Source organism: Echiichthys vipera (assembly GCF_963691815.1).
Source record: "Echiichthys vipera genome assembly, chromosome: 3".
Lineage (NCBI taxonomy): Eukaryota > Metazoa > Chordata > Actinopteri > Perciformes > Trachinidae > Echiichthys > Echiichthys vipera.
The window spans coordinates 6,139,798-6,156,109 of record NC_139828.1 but is presented as its reverse complement, the minus strand read 5'-3'; the positions used below and the strand labels follow the sequence as shown (position 1 = coordinate 6,156,109).

At 42.4% G+C, this 16,312-nt stretch overlaps 1 protein-coding gene across 2 annotated transcripts; it reads right to left on the bottom strand.

Moving 5' to 3' along the window:
- Positions 1-210: 210 nt before the first annotated feature.
- On the bottom strand, positions 211-13,446 carry fxr1 (FMR1 autosomal homolog 1). Of its 2 annotated transcripts, XM_083911407.1 has the most exons (18): positions 13,339-13,446; positions 10,868-10,920; positions 10,332-10,425; positions 10,156-10,227; positions 9,487-9,635; positions 9,296-9,389; positions 9,002-9,118; positions 8,314-8,484; positions 7,982-8,060; positions 7,699-7,808; positions 7,447-7,542; positions 5,477-5,720; positions 5,275-5,368; positions 3,713-3,834; positions 3,395-3,604; positions 2,996-3,073; positions 2,165-2,250; positions 211-2,005 (listed from the first exon to the last, which is right to left on the bottom strand). In XM_083911407.1, the coding sequence occupies exons 1-18, from the start codon at positions 13,405-13,407 to the stop codon at positions 1,835-1,837; spliced, it is 2,109 nt and encodes a 702-aa protein (XP_083767533.1). In that variant the 5' UTR covers positions 13,408-13,446; the 3' UTR covers positions 211-1,834. The 2 variants fall into 2 exon arrangements, with proteins under 2 accessions (XP_083767533.1, XP_083767534.1); XM_083911408.1 differs by lacking the exon at positions 2,996-3,073.
- Between the last annotated feature and the right edge of the window lie 2,866 nt (positions 13,447-16,312).

Below are 16,312 nucleotides of genomic sequence, written 5' to 3'. Positions count from 1 at the left end.
GCTGGTGCCAATAATTTCCTTTCTTCATTTTTAGCTTTTTGAATGTAATACGTATATGGGTTAACTGTAAAATGACTAAAAAGAGGTTAAACTTAAAATGCTTCTGTATACTAATGTAACAAACTAACAACATTACCTGTTACGGTTAAAAAAAACAGCACATTTTGCATTGTATTTGTACAATTTGTCTTCACAAGAGGGCCGACACGGTTGAGTTTTAGATCTACATGGAAGATCAAGTTTATTTAAGAACTAACTGCATACAAAACATATTGCACATCAACCAACCAGAATGATCCTTTTAAAAAAAACAAAACGTACTGTAGTCGACCCAATAAAAACACTCGGGATGTCACAACTCTCAGTAGTCCAAATTGTCATTTGTCTCGAAAGAAAACGAAAGGTAACGCGTATTTTAGTGTCGAGAAAAAGAAGAGATTCTCTTGTTTTTGCTGCTTTTTTTTTTTTTTTTTTAAATACTGTACATTTTTAAATAAATAAACCAAATGAATCTCCATCCTTAATGGAACAGTCGTGACGAGTTACCAGTCGGCCGGTCTGTGGAAGAACCATGAAAATGACATCATCGTCACCTCGGCCTTGGCTTTCCAGAAACATCTCAAAACAGGACCTTTGCAATAGCGGGCATGTGAGAGAGGGGGTTTTTACCTCCAGGATGTGGTAAAACATGTTTCAGGTCCGTTTCTGGGAGGAAACGTTACTCGTCCCTCTCGTCGTATATTTGATAAAAGTGCCCGGTGGTTATCAATGAGATGCTTCCGGGAAACCCAGCGCTGACGGCTACATCTGTCTCCAGCACTTAACAATAACAGGCCAGTTTCCAGACTCAACTACAATCAACTTTTTGAAAGAAAAGGGTTTTGTTTCAGTGCAAAGAAAACAACTCTCCTACGGTTTGCTTCTTTTTCCAGACGCGCTGTAATGACAGTTCTCGTATGACCAAAGTGGTTGCATATTGAAAAAACAGAAAGCAGCTAATGTCAAACTCCTTAACAGATACATATAGACACACCTGATTTTAAAAGAGATATGCCTCTGAAATCCTCCCAGGGTCTCTCAGTGTTTGCCTCCACCTGCCCACAGTGCCGTAAGGGATACATGTAGCACCAGGAGGCAGCTCATCTGGTTCCACTGTGGCAGGCGAGGGTGAAAGAATTACACGGAAATAGGTGAAACGATTTCAGACGGTGTGCAGAGCCAGGCAACAAAATGTTGAATCTACTCTCAAGGCACAACAGATGATCACGTGTATGTCGAACATACTTGGGTTTCCAGCGAACCTATCTGCACCGTGGTAGTGCTCATGCAGAATATTTAATTTACAAACTACGTCAGATGCACAAAACATCCTGAAAAAAGGTTGTGGATGCATCGTTCTGAGTCCCCCTGGTAAAGGGCAGACTTGTTGTCGGTTCCGAAATCCCGCTTTGATATTATGTTTTACTGATTTAAAAAAATCCCTGTCTGCATTTTAGAAATACTGCATTCAGTCTGACCTCTCAACGAAGAGTGGACTGGAAAGTACAGTTGAGTAGATGTCTGTGAGTTTGTGTGTTTGACTATCTTTGGCAAGCTCATACAGGAAGAACTATTGTAAAAAAAACTAAACTGTAGTAAAATGAATAGTTGGACAGAACACGTGGGTAAAACTTGCACAGTGGAACGGGTTTCAAATACTTGTTAAGTAAAAAAAAAAACAAGTGCTTGTGTTTAAATGTTTCACTTTAAAGGCTGCTCTAGAGACGGGGGGATTAAATCTGGTACAGCCGAAGAATTTCAAATATTTGAAACCGTTTCCTTTGCTCAGGTCTGACTAGGAGAGTCCGTTAACAACAGGTTGCACGTTGGCGTCCCCCTGGTAGGAGACTTCGGTGGGAGCTGGGCTGGTCTTGCTGCCCTCGCTGTCAGCAGCCTCCTTGTTTGAGCCATTGGTGGTTGCTGGGGCAGACGGTGGGCTGTCCTCAGCGATGGGGTCCACCTGACCCTGGGCATAAATGTGGGAAGGACAAATAATGCACTTCAAATGTATTAAAACAAATTCACTACCAATTAGCCAGAGAAAAAACACATTTCATGCAGCAGCATCTACATTCAGAATCCAGGTTAAAGAGGCTTTATGAAAGGTAACGGTTTAGGTACTAACCACATCCTTGTTTTTCTTGGTGTCCTTGGTGGTCGGCATCTGTCTGCTCTGAGAGTCAGCCCGGGATATGTAGTCAGCCACTGTCACTGCACAGATAAGACAACCACTGGTCATGACACCGTCTCCTATTGAATAGCCAACATCGTCTCTCAGGGCTGTGAAACGGAGCATATCAGCCCCACACATTCAGAAATAAATCACAATAATGATTTCACACTTCACAACCTTGTGGTTTTAGTAGTAAACATTGACCGCAGCGGAAATTGCAAATGAGGAATTTGCCACGTTGTCGGTCAACTGCTGCAGAAAGCCAGCATGTTTTAGCAGTCTGAAACAAGCTTTTCAGCACTTTTAGACTCTCTAAACTTATTTTTGAAGAATACACTAGCCTAACATGAGGCAACATATACATAATATCATCCCAACATCACGGAGAAGTAAATTAGAGGTCAGGCTTATGAAGACACAACACAAACACAGCAGGACTGCCAATGAGAGCCTGACAACGTGAAAACAAACAAGCTGTATCCTAGTTGTTAGTAAACGAGTACTGCACTCATAAAGATGCATAGTTTCAATTTGCACAGCAAACCAGTGTGGTCAGTGTAGGCCAGTCAGTTAACCAACCACATCCAATCAGTTACCAAAAGCATGCAACACTCAGTTACCATGTAATGAAAGCGATCTAAATGGTCTCAACAACTCTGTGGTTTAGTATGTTGTTGGTTTCACACGCAAAAAAAAACCAAAACAGGCCTCGGGTGCAACCGTTTAGCCAATCCATTAGGAGCACTGTTCAGGGTAGGAAACACTGGCAGTTGCCATGGTTACCTGGCTGCCTCTCCTCAGGCAGGCGGATGCGGCGGCGGCGACTACGGTTACGACGCTGAGGTTTAACTTCGGAGTCATCTAAGGGTGTGAGGCCATCACAGAGAGAGGGATTTGGGGCTTAAATTGCCTTTTAACCAGAGGCCTGTCTTTGACCTGCACAGGGTCCTTTAAGACTAAATCTGGGAAATGATGCACTGCTGTACATTCTTTCGCATCTCCGACAGCTAAAAACAGCACTCAGCTCTAAGAAATGTATGACAGACGTTCTTACTAAGATATTCTGCTGAAGTGTCTTGTGACTAATGTCCTCTGACCACAATGTTTAACATGTATGTACTGTCTGAGGGTTGTGTGTGCATGAAGATGTCGTCAAACAAGTAAATGATATGACTTCCCTACCTATTCCATTTTCGCTCATTGAGGCGTTGTCCGACTCGCTCATGCCATCTATCACCGTGGTTTCCTCGTCTGTCCTGCGCCGTCGAGATCTTCTGCGGCGGTTCGCGAGCATGTTCGACTCGCTGGCGTCTGTATCAGCCGTCTGGTCTGTCTCTGTGTTTGTTTCCGCGGCTCCGTAGGCATCTTTATCCTCGTGGTCGCGGGGTCCTGCTGCAAGGTGAGATTAACAGAAAATAGGGTGAATCCATGACAAGACTTTTACAAGAGAAAGGTTTTCTTGGTGTCCCCCTCTTTATATCCTCTGGGAATTCATTTTACCAGAACTGTTGCTGTATCCTCCTCTTCCTCCTCTACCCCGTCCGCCGGGCCCTCCTCGGCCTCTGCCGGGTCCGGGCCTCCTGCGGCCATCTCTTTGTGGTCGTGAGCCTCTCTCCCTCTCCCTGCAAGTCAGTCAGCCGGTCGATAAATCACTCAATCTGTGTAATAATATATAAACTTCTGTGCAAAAGTTTAAGGCAGGCGTGAAAAAATGCTGTAAACTATGAATGCTTTCAAAAATGGAAGTGTTAATAGTTTATTTTCATCAATTATCAACATGCAATGACTGAAGAGAAATCAAAATCAAATCAGTATTTGGTGTGACCACCCCTCTGCCTTCAAAACAGCATCGATTCTTCTCGGTACACTTGCAAACAGTTTTTGAAGGAACTCGGCTGGAAGGTTGTTCAAACATCTTGGAGAACTAACCACAGATCTTGTGTGGATGTAGGCTTGTAATGTAATCCCAGACAGACTGGATGATGTTGAGAGTAGGGCTCTGTGGGGGGCTATACCATCCCCTCCAGGACTTATTGTTCTTCTTTACACTGAAGATAGTTCTGAATGACATTGGCTGTATGTTTGGGGTCGTCGTCCTGCTGCAAAATAAATTTGGGGCCAATCATACGCCTCCCTGATGGTACTGCATGATGGATAAGTATCTGCCTGTGTTTCTCAGCATTGAGGACACCATTAATCCTGACCAAATCTCCGACTCCATTTACAAAACTGCAGCCCCAAACTTGCATGAACCTCCACCATGCTTCACTGTTGCCTGCAGACCCTCATTATTATACCGCTCTCCAGCCCTTCGGCAAAAAACCTGTAGCCTTCTGCTACAGCCAAATATTTCAAATTTCGACTCATCAGTCCAGAGACCCTGCTGCTATTTTTCTGTACCCCAGTTCCTATGTTTTTGTGCATAGTTGAGTCGCTTGGCCTTGTTTCCATGTCAGAGGTTTGGCTTTTTGGCCACAACACTTCCATGAAGACCACTTCTGTCCAGACTCATCAGGACAGTAGATGGGTGGACCTGGGTCCCATTGGTTTCTGCCAGTTCTGAGCTGATGGCACTGCTGGACATTTTCCCATTCTGAAGGGAAATAAGCTTGATGTGTCTTTCATCTGCTTCACTAAGTTTCCTTGGCCGATCAGTGCGTCTATGACCCACAATGTTGCCGGTTTCTTTGCTGTTCTTCAAAAGAGCTTAAACAGCACATCTTGAAACCCCAGTCTGCTTTAACATCGGTGTTTGGAGAGACCTTGCTGATGCAGTATAACTACCTTGTGTCTTGTTGCTATGCTCAGTCTTGCCATGGTGTATGACCTGTGACGTGAACCTGTCTTACACAACCTCACCTCAGTAATCTAAAACCTTTGTACAGTAGTGTACTTCATTAATCCCTCCTGGGGAAGATCAATTTAAAATGCCTGTGAATGTTCTCATTTGTCCAGGTCATTGTTATCCTTAAAGCAATTTCAGTCAAAAACAATTTAAAATGAGTATGTGCATGTCTGTAGCAATAACAAGGCCCCCACAAATAAAAAAAAAAGAAACTCACCTGTCCTGGTCCTCTCCAGCAAGGGACCAGTCACTCAGCTCATCCCTGCGCTCTGAATCTGTCTCAGAGGCGTTGGACTGTTCGGAGTTGGTGCCTGGAAATAAAAAGCAAAAGCAGGAGAGACGGCCACACAGAAAGGTTAGGACGGACGTTAAAATACAGTGGCACAACAGGATCTTTGTTTGATTTGTACAGTGCCTACCATATCCAGTGCTGTAGCCGTGGCCTCTGCGCCCACGCCCTCGACCATTGTAGGAGCGACTGCCATGTACAGCAGACGAAGAGGCATTGGCACTGCCATCTGTATTATGGCCGCCTCCACCACCGCCTCCTCCTCCCCCTCCTCTTTCCCCTCGCTCTCCTCTGTCACCTGGACGGTGACCCTGGGTGATCTGACGTAATTGCTCATCAATCTGCATCCTTTCCATACGAAGCTGCTCAACCTCCTAGGGGAGAATAAGATAGGGTGAAATGGTAAGAATAAAGAGGAAGAAAAGGAGACAAAGGGAAAAGAAGGAAACTGTGATGTGCGACTGTATTTCTTTTGTTTCAAATCGCTGATGTATTTGTTCTTTTGAAGCGTAAACACTGGATACACATGCATAATCATCATACACACATCTACATCACATCCAGTGAGCCTTTTGTTGTATATTCTGAATCTTGCTAGGCTGCTTCCCTGTGTATAATCCACAATCTGCCTCAGCTCTTCGTCTAGCTGCCGGCCTTCCGCAAGAAGCTCCATCATGCCCTACACACACACCGTGCAAAACACACACACACACACACACACACACAAGGCACCAACACAGCACAAAACATGCACAGGACACACACATGCATACATACAAAGTGCAAAGCTTATACACAGGGAAATCCACACCACAGAACAGCAATCTATGAAGCATTTCATACATTTTTGGCACTCAATAATAACACTGAAGACTAAAAATGTAGAAATAATATAATAGTATTCACGCAAGGTGGTAATAAACTATATGTCTTCATTTCAATGTCTAGCTAGTGACTATCAAACTTTAAACAAACTTCAGCTTCGTGCACTCCTCAGCTTGTGCGGTGGCTTTAAACTCACACATCCCCAACTAACTGTGACCGACTAAGAAGTTAGCCTCATAATAGAATAAATTCAAAAGGATGTGTTGTTTTCGCTGATTTTTTTTTTCCTCACCAAACCTACAATGGGACCAATCAATCACTGTCATCTTGTGAGTCAAAATGACCGATTTTGAATGCATTGATTAAATAACGGCCAAAAAGAAGTCATCCATTAAAAAAGGGCTTCTGCCAGGTATGCATCTTTATCATTTTTAAAATGACTTTCCTCATTTTTCACTCAGTTCTATGTCGTTTTTACCTGTTGGAGGGTTGCGTAGCCGCACAGAGGGAGGAAAATAGACGAGCTAGAGCTAGCTGAGCCTAGAGCGGAGAACTAGTGCTGGTGTACACAGCGTCGTTGGCCCATTTAGCTGTGTCAGTTGGATATAATGGACACATGCTGCAGGCATCCCACGAGAGCTGTGTCACACCGCCTACGCAGCCCGTGGAGTTTGGCCGTTAGAACACATCTTCTGTGTCCTAACAGCAAACGAGCATTCGACTATCACATCACGTCAACACACTGTCTACAGCGAATCCTGTTAAATATGTAATGAATGTGTGAAACAAGAAATTATCTTGAAAAAACAGCTACATCTCTCGTGCACCAATGTGTTTAACAACCAAGGAGTCCGCTTGTCAATTGTCATGGCGTCTATCCAAAGCTCCAACAACACATTTATTTTGGCTTTGTATAAAAGGTAGAACTTACAATGACATGCACTGTGACGCTCTGTTCATTTTTGCATTGACAGTGCACAATTAAAAAGGTATCACTTTATTTGTGTACCTGCACGGCACAATATTAAAGCAATGTTACTGTTTAGAGATTTTCGCATAATGAAGCACTATAGACATGCTGGTGGCCAAGTAAATGCCATTTAGGCCTTGTGTGTCCATTGTGCTACTACATGCTGCCCACTGAATGAAACTGGTTGACCAGGCGATGCATTAAGAGGCAGCCTGAAATGGCTGTAAATTGAAGCTGTGGCCTCGAGGGAAAACCAGCACTTCTCCCCTATTCAAAAACACACGCACATGCATGAATATCCTTACATTTAGGTAGGAGATGTGGTACTCCAGCAAGACCTGAACATTGCCGATACTCTCCTTAGTACCGACAAAGGTGAATGGGACCATTCCCTGTGTCGACAAAACACAAAAAACACACAAGGCACATGTTAGTATGGGACTGACTGAACCAAGTGGAAAGAAATTGTCTCCATTATTTTATAAAGATAAAACAAATCTGCTGACACTGATCAGTATTTATCAGTAGCAGAAACGATGTGGCAGTAGCAGGCTTACTTCCTGTCGGGGCTGCTTGTTGTCGTTGTCTCCTTCTATCCTGACCCTCACCACACCCGACTTGTCCACAATCTCCTGGATGACTTTTCCGTTCTTACCGATCACTTTGCCTACGGACACGGAGCAGAGGTAAGATGGGAGGACGACAAGTAATGATGAAACACAGTTGCAAGTCAAAGAGATTATGAACTAATGAAACTGAAAGCACTTCATAGTGGAGTAAAAAAGCTCTCTGAATTTGGGGGATTTCCAGCTCAAGCAGTAAAAATGTGCGTCTACATACCAACAAGGGCTCTGGGCACCTGTACAGAGTCCTCCAGAAACTCCAGGTAGTTCCTGGCCTTCTTCACTGCCTCCGCTGTCTGAAATACCAAACACAGGGTTACTTTATTCGTCCAACTGACACACATGCACAGGCAAAAGTAAGCATCTGTATGTTCTACATACCAAATAGTCACTTAATCATAACAAGATAGTGGTCAAATCTTATCCTGACTGTGGTCAGAATGCAACATGTACACACTTCCACATATTTGTTACAGTATACACACAAGTTCAAATATATGTCCAAACTGTCTTTCTTAGCATTTGTTGTTGGAAGACAAAACATCCTACCTCTCCATAGATCCTGAAAGTGCCAGTCTCCTCATCAAGGTCAATGGCAGAGACACCTGGGACCTTCCGTGCTTGCTGGATGTTGCTGCCATGGCTGCCGATGGCCAGGCCCATCAGATCCGTTCTCACCATAAACTCTTCCTGGAAGGAGGACACCAGCTGCCTGGAGCTCTGCACAAACACAGACAGACAGAGCAAAGTTTGATTTGTTTCATTAGCTCATCCTTTAAATGTTAATCATTTGGTTTTAATTCATTCACCATCCCGGAACTTCATTTTTAAGACAAAACTGACAAATCTTAAAAGTTATTAAATATCCAAAAACTAATTGAAAGTTAGATGTTATTGTTATGTTAGTATTTCTGTAAACTATCCACAACAAAGTCAATTCAGACCATCAGAATATTCTTTACTACCTTTACTGTCTCCTTTAACAGTACTTTTTCCTCTGACCTACACCATAAATAAATAATTAAATAAATAATCTTCCCTGGGATTATTAAAGTATTTCTGATTCTGGTAACAGCTCCTATAAAAACTACTAACTGCCCCTCATGTCACCATGGCAACAATCTAACTTTCAAATGGCATGGTTATGGTTACCGAGTGTCCCCTCTCCAAGGGTACTAAGCTGTCACCCCCAGATCACCACAATGACTGAACCGCTGCATTCTTGTTACCAACTCACCTCCAGGTGTTTTGTGGCCTCGTGGTTGCGTGACATTAGCAGCAGCTTGGTCCTGATGCTGCGCAGGTGCATGTCACTCAGCAAAGACACGCGCTTCACTGTCGTCTCGTTGGTAGACTACACATGCAGGAAATCAAAGAAATAATTAACACATGTTGTGCTGCACCTTCATTGATGACGACTAGACAGACAGGAATAGGTGAATCATCCACTGTACAAACAAGCGGCGGACAATATCACGTAGTAGTGTAGAATTATCCAAATGCCACAACAGGATTACAGCGAGTGAGTTACCACAATCAGTAGTTGGCTGGTTTCAGAGCAGTATGAGATGCGACAGGCTCCCACGGCTTTCTTAAACTCCTTATGGGCGTTCTCATTCTGGCACCTGTAATATATGAAACATTAACATTAATAAGAGAGAGCAAAGTGGATTTAAGAACGGTCTCTCCCTAATACTGTTAGTGTAAAGCTGCTGCACGTACGCTTCCTGTAGATCCTGAGGAACAGGCACAGTGCACTTGTGAAAGGAGTTCTTTGTGATGGCCTTGTTAGGGTTGACAGGACGCAGGCGCTCAAACGTCACTATTTCATTGTAGGTGGCGTCGCAGGCTGCGTATTCTATCACATAGAACTGAAAAAACAGACAGTGTGTAAAAAGAACAACCTACAAACACCAACATTAACTCAGTGTAGCATATACTGTAAATAGCAATTGTGGCAATAATCGGGCGGCAGTAGCTCAGTCCATAGGTGACCTGGGAACCGTAGGATCGCCAGTTCGAGTCCCTGTGTGGACCATGAATGGAATGTGGACTGGTGGCTGGAGAGGTGCTGTTGAGCAAGGCACCGAACCCCCAACTGCTCGGGGCACCGATCCATTTGGCAGCCCCCTCGCTCTGACATTTCTCCATTAATTGCATGTTTATAGGTCCTGTTTGTACATATCTGTGTATTTCGGGCCTGTGTATGTAACATGAATAATATAATAACAGAGTGAAAAAATGTAATTTCCCCTTGCGGGATAAATAAAGTAATTCTTCTTCTTCTTCTTAATAACATAGCAGTTCAATGTTTCACTCAACACTAGCATTAATTTGCATGTGACTATACATCTACTATAGCCCTCTGTCTTAATTAGGAACAATACTCACAGCTCCCTTCATCATGCGGACTTTAGCCAGCCACCAACCACTAGGTTCCTGGTCATTGGCTCTGGAGAGGATCTGAGGGGAAATGTAGAACAAGACAGAGTGAGACACTAACATGAATGGTTAAGGAAGGAAACAAGACTAGAAAAAAAGAAGGACTATTTGTGTCTCCACCTCACCTCCACCTCCTCGCCCTCTCCAATGTCCTTCTTGCCGTCAGCGGGCGGGGGCATCCTGACATCATTGAAGGGCACCTGGCGTTCTGGCTGCCAACTGATAGAACATGGTTATTTCTTACCTTGTTAAAATGTGATCGTGCAGTTGTCTTAATTTTTTAAACTTGATAATCATTCATTCATTCATTCATTCATTCATTCATTCATTCATCTTCAACCGCTTGTCCCTGTCGGGGTCGCGGGGGGCTGGAGCCTATCCCAGTCGACATCGCAGGGCACATAGAGACGAACAGAGACAGACACCCATTCACACCTACGGGCGATTTTAGAGTCATCAATGAACCTAACACGGGCATATCTTTGGACTGTGGGAGGAAACCGGAGAACCCGGAGAAAACCCACGCAGACACGGGGACAACATGCAAACTCCACACAGAAGGGCCCCAGCCGGGATTCAAACTGGGAACCCTCTCGCTGTGAGGCGACAGTGCTAACCACTACACAAAAACAGCTGGAATACAAAAGAAAGAGAGACTCACTTGTTCTCAAAGGCAATGGTGAGAGAGTCATCGTGGATATCTTTGACAACGCCCTGCAGGACAGACACACAGACACAGGGGTAAACACATACGCTTACACACGACAGCTGACTGAAATGAAGTGCCACCTATTTAAGTTACAGGCAAGTTTTCAAACCCAAAAATCAATTCATCCCTATTGTTCTTGGTCTTTAGCATGAGTCTCAGCAGCAGATATCCTAAAATATGAGCACCCGTAGCATCTGCAGGACTTGACACCACAGGGAGAAAGGGATTTTTTTTAATTGTTAAATTAAGCTTTAAAAGACATTATGTTGATTTGTCAGAATGACATTATCAGTATTTCCAGTGCATGTGCAATCGATACTAGATAGATACTGTACAAACGACTAGTTACTATTTTTGTTAGCAAATATTGGTAATTTTTCAAGAAAATATGTCTGATATCATCCTGTACCAGCTTCTCAAATTGTAATGTTCATGGTATACTATTTATTTATAGCGCTGGATGATAAGGACAAAATCTATCCTGTTATAGGAAATTTCATATAATAATATCATGTATAGCATGTGATCTGATACTTCTATAAATAAATGGTCTATATGAAATAAACATATGGTAAAGCCTATGTTTTTATACTCCTGTCTGAATTCAATCAGTAACAAATTAAAAATATACATTTTCTCATTTTCTTAAGAATTTCAGTGCAAAACATAAACTCAAAATATTTCAGATTTTTTGAAAATGTTGATTTAGTTAGGCTTGTTAATATCAATTTAGGCAACGCAATTGTGTATCAAGATATCTTTAGATATGATTTAATCATGATACGATCTTATTGACAGAGATGATCTTATTAAATAATCGCCCGATCCTAATTTTGTATCATTTTTTACAAAAAAAACAAATATTCTACAAATAAACCAATTCTTTCTTTTTTTTTAAATAGCTGTTTCCTTAGTTGAATGTATGAATTGTCTTCTACTGTCCTTTGTGTATCTTAAATACACTCCAACACTAGCTGTAAATCCTATAACTACTAATAATGATAATAATAATAATAATAATAATAATAATAATAACAATAATTATGGCAATGACTGCGTATCTGGTTGTTTGAATGTAAAATTAAAGATCCAGCTGGGGAATCTTGCAAGTAGGGAAGTGGATAAGATGAGTCATGAAACCAGGGCTGGGCTGGGTATACGAAGAAAAGCAAAGTCATAAAAAGCAAATAATAACGTAAGAGTCATGTGAGGAATGGAGGTGAAGCCAAAAAGTGAAACGAAAGGAAAGACGAATTATTCACCACCACCACCATAATTATCATGATTCATATTTCTAACACCTTAACGCCCATTACTACTACTATTCATATTATTGTAGTATATTAACTGCCATAACTTGTTAGTCATATTCACACTGCCACAGATATTATTACAGTCTCTCTCTCTCTCTCTACCTCTCTCTCTCTCTCTCTACCTCTCTCTACCTCTCTACCGACCTACCTCTCAACAGGTCAAGACAGATGGCCTTTGTTGGTTTTTGTTGCCACCTTGCATACCATTGCTGGATACATACAGTATATAGATATTATTATTATTATTATTATAGATAGTGGAGGGTTTGTTGGGTCTCTGTAAATCATACATAAGTCATAAAGGGTGGTCTGGACCTACTCTATGCAGTATGTAGAGTGTCTGGACCTACTTTTGTTATGATTTGGCACTATAAACAGAAATGAATTGAAGTGAATAGGAAGCACGCAGTGTAAGAGATGTGGAGAAAAGGAAACCGGGCTGTTGCAGATAGCAGAGTCTAGAAATAGCTGCTAAGTCCACGGTATCAGTGTCCCTCGCATGCCAGCTGGTCGGGATTGACAAGGAACAGCTGGTTCACACATACACACACAAAAAATAGCTTTGGCGTGATGAAGTATCAAATAATAGACAGACAGTTGAGTAGGTGCATTAAAAAAAATAATCCTCCCATAACAAAACAAACAAAACCAGCCATGGTGCCTCCAAAAACATCCCATAACCCAGACACATGAGACATGAGACATGCTCCACATCCCTGACAGAACAACCATCACACTGGTACTTCTTCTGACGTCAACAGTGACGTACCGCGTTAGCTTAACACTTTTAGCTCGGGGAAGCTACAAGTAAAAAAATGAATACAAAGCCACCAGTTACACATATCCCAATACTATAAGATGAGTTATAAGCTTCGACCACTCCCGGGTAATGAAGAAACGTCGCTAAAAATGTGACAGTTGACGAAAAGACCAGCGAGCGATGCTAGTCGAGCTAAGCTAACGCTAGGCTAGCAATGCTAACTACAAGCTAATAGCGAGCCGTTAGTGGGTTCAGAGCAAAACTGTCGCTTCGGTTACGTGAGACTACAGCTAAAGATATTATAACGGGGCTATCGGGTTAGATGCTGAGTTGATAAGCCGGGTTTTTACCTTGTAATAAGCCCCGTTGGAGCCACGGACCTCCACCACCAGTTCTTCCATATTGGACACGCAAAGCATGCCGGGACGACAGGTGCTCCTTGAAGCAGCAGAGAAGTTTAAGAGCTGCAGAGGTTTAACTACTTTACTTATGTTTTCATCATCTACACGGTGGAGAGGAGGGATATTTACATCCAGACAGACACAAAGAACAGAAAATGTGTTAAACATTTAATTAAATCCATGAGAGTAACAAGGGCACAGTGAAATATCACTTATTCTGATACCTGCTCCACCTCTCCCCCCCTTACATTTACTTATTCCCTCCAAATCCACCTAATTTGTGTTTTTATTGTTGTTTTTTTCAAAGGAAATCTTTATTTCCCAATTGAAAAAGTGTTCAAACAATCAGGAACAGACAGCGACAGATAAAGAGGCATGGCATTAAGAAATAAAGTACATACAAATATATGTAAATACAACCAGGTATTGTTCTTGTTCTTACTCTGGGGTCAGGTGTAATAGTGTAAATTCACTTTTTTTGTTGAGCATCACTGACAAGGTTTTTATGTAAACATTAAACTCTTCTGAGGGGCTACACGGTGGTGTAGTGGTTAGCACTGTCGCCTCACAGCGAGAAGGTTCCAGGTTCGTTTCTGTGTGGAGTTTGCATGTTCTCCCCTTGTCTGCGTGGGTTATCTCCGGGTTCTCCGGTTTCCTCCCACAGTCCAAAGACGTGCAGGTGTTCGGTTCATTGGTGACTCTAAAATCACCCGTAGGTGTGAATGGTTGTCTGTCTCTGTTCGTCTCTATGTGTCCTGTGATAGACTGGCGTCCTGTCCAGGGTGGACCCCGCCTAACGCCCGATATCAGCTGGGATCGGCTCCAGCCCCCCTGCGACCCCGACAGGGACAAGGGGTTGAAGATGAATGAATGAATGAATGAATTAAACTCTTCTGTGAAGATCCTAAAGTTAGGAAGGGACGTGGGAAATGTCTTCTTGTGGATGTGGATCTTTCCTGTTAGGATCATGATCATGTTTATTATGAAGCAAACTGATTTGTCATCATGTCCAAATATCGAGATAATATCTTTGGGTCCAATTGTAATGGATTGTTTAGTTTTGTTGTAGACGAAGTTTTCCATGTCCCTCCAGAAAACAGATGACAACGGGCATCCATCCATCTGTCCCCACCCTCTAAACCCTAACATGATGAAATCAAGGTGTTGAAACAATGAAAAAAGAAAACACAGACACACAGACACACACAGACACACACAGACACACACACACGCACACACACACACGCCACTCTCAACCTTTTCCACTCGTGAATCTCATGTCCCTTGCACATAAAATAAACACCTTTCCGACATAGAGATATCAAATAAATGCCAATTTCCTCCACCATATAATGATATCCACAAAAGTAGCATAAAATATATACATTAAATATATGTATGCATACGAAATACCCAATATATACTATGTACTGAACAAAGTATATGCAAACATAGACCAAGTATATACAAACAAAGCTGAAAGAGACAATTTGACCAAACATATTTACAACATATCTTTCTTTTTCTCTAATAGCTTTGACCAGCAGTCAGTATTAGATGTTTTGGCATAATGTATACATGCTGTAGAAAGCTCCCGCTGTGAAATATCCTGATAGGAAAGTGCTGCTCCATGTTTCCTGCTGTGTTTAATGCAAACCAGTGGTGGAGAGTAACTAAGCACATTTACTTAAGTGCTGTGAGGGGACAGTGCTAACCACCAACCCACCCCACAATAAGCAAATAATATAATATATAATAATAGAATAGTTAATTTCTCTTCATAATTAGCATTACTTTAGATTATTGGTGATAATACGACCATGGTTTGGTTGAGTAAGACTTCAAATGAAGGGCGACTTGTAATGCAGGGGTGCTTCAAGCGGGTGGCCTGGGGTGGCATGGGCCCCATGAGCAACAGTAGTGACAAAAAGCTTAATTTAAAGACTTAATGATGGGAAGAAATCTGTCTTTACCTGTTGGGGGAGAGAGAAAGACAGATTGCTCAGAGGGCGTGCCACTTGTTTTGAACTGCTATGAATCACATGTAGCGGGGGTGCATCTAATGCACCCATAGAGTGCACGCCCCATATAGGCTCAGTCCTCAGCAGCAGCCAGGGTTCAAATCCAACGTCCTCCCCTCGCTCTTCTCCTTTTCCTGTCACTCTTCAGCAAAATGGTAGCAAAAGAAAATTTAATTTAAAAAGGAAATTCACATGAGGTGGTGATAAATGTCTTATAAAGTGTCCATAAGAAAATATGACAGTAAGCATACAATTTTATGTAATCCCCAACATTTCTTTCTCTTTTTCTGTCATTTAAAAGCACATTTTGTCTTAATAAAACCTTGGTTCCTCCACCTGTTTCTTATTTGATTTAAATGATTCCCCATATATCTTTGGATTAGCACGGTTTAGTCATTTCCAAACTTAACACACAGATTATGTGGTCCATCTGCGGTCTTAAACCTCCCGTTACAGCTTAAAATGACACTTTACAGGTAATGTGGTACAAAAAAATAATACAGTGAGCAGCTGAGAAAACCATCTTTCATCCTGTTCTGCTAAAGGAAACTTCATTACGTGGTCACAACAAGAAGGCACCTGACTTACAGGAAGAGTTGTGGTTGCTCTGCTCTATTTTACAGGTGTGGATTAGATCCAGTGAGTCCCTGCAGGCGAGCGATGACATTCGTGAAGCAGCACTGTCCCGATGGGAGTTCAATCTTCTAACTCAAGAAAGGTTTTGTTACACGGAACCACGTGAGCCTCGTGATTCTCGTCCGATCTTACCGTGAGAGTTCAGCTGCTGTGAATCAGCTCCCAAAAAGAGCAACCTTCATCTGAACGCTAACGCTAACTGCAGTCCAGTTTCAGACATGTGTAGCATCTAGCCTAGATGGATAAGACCTGATAAGATTTTATTG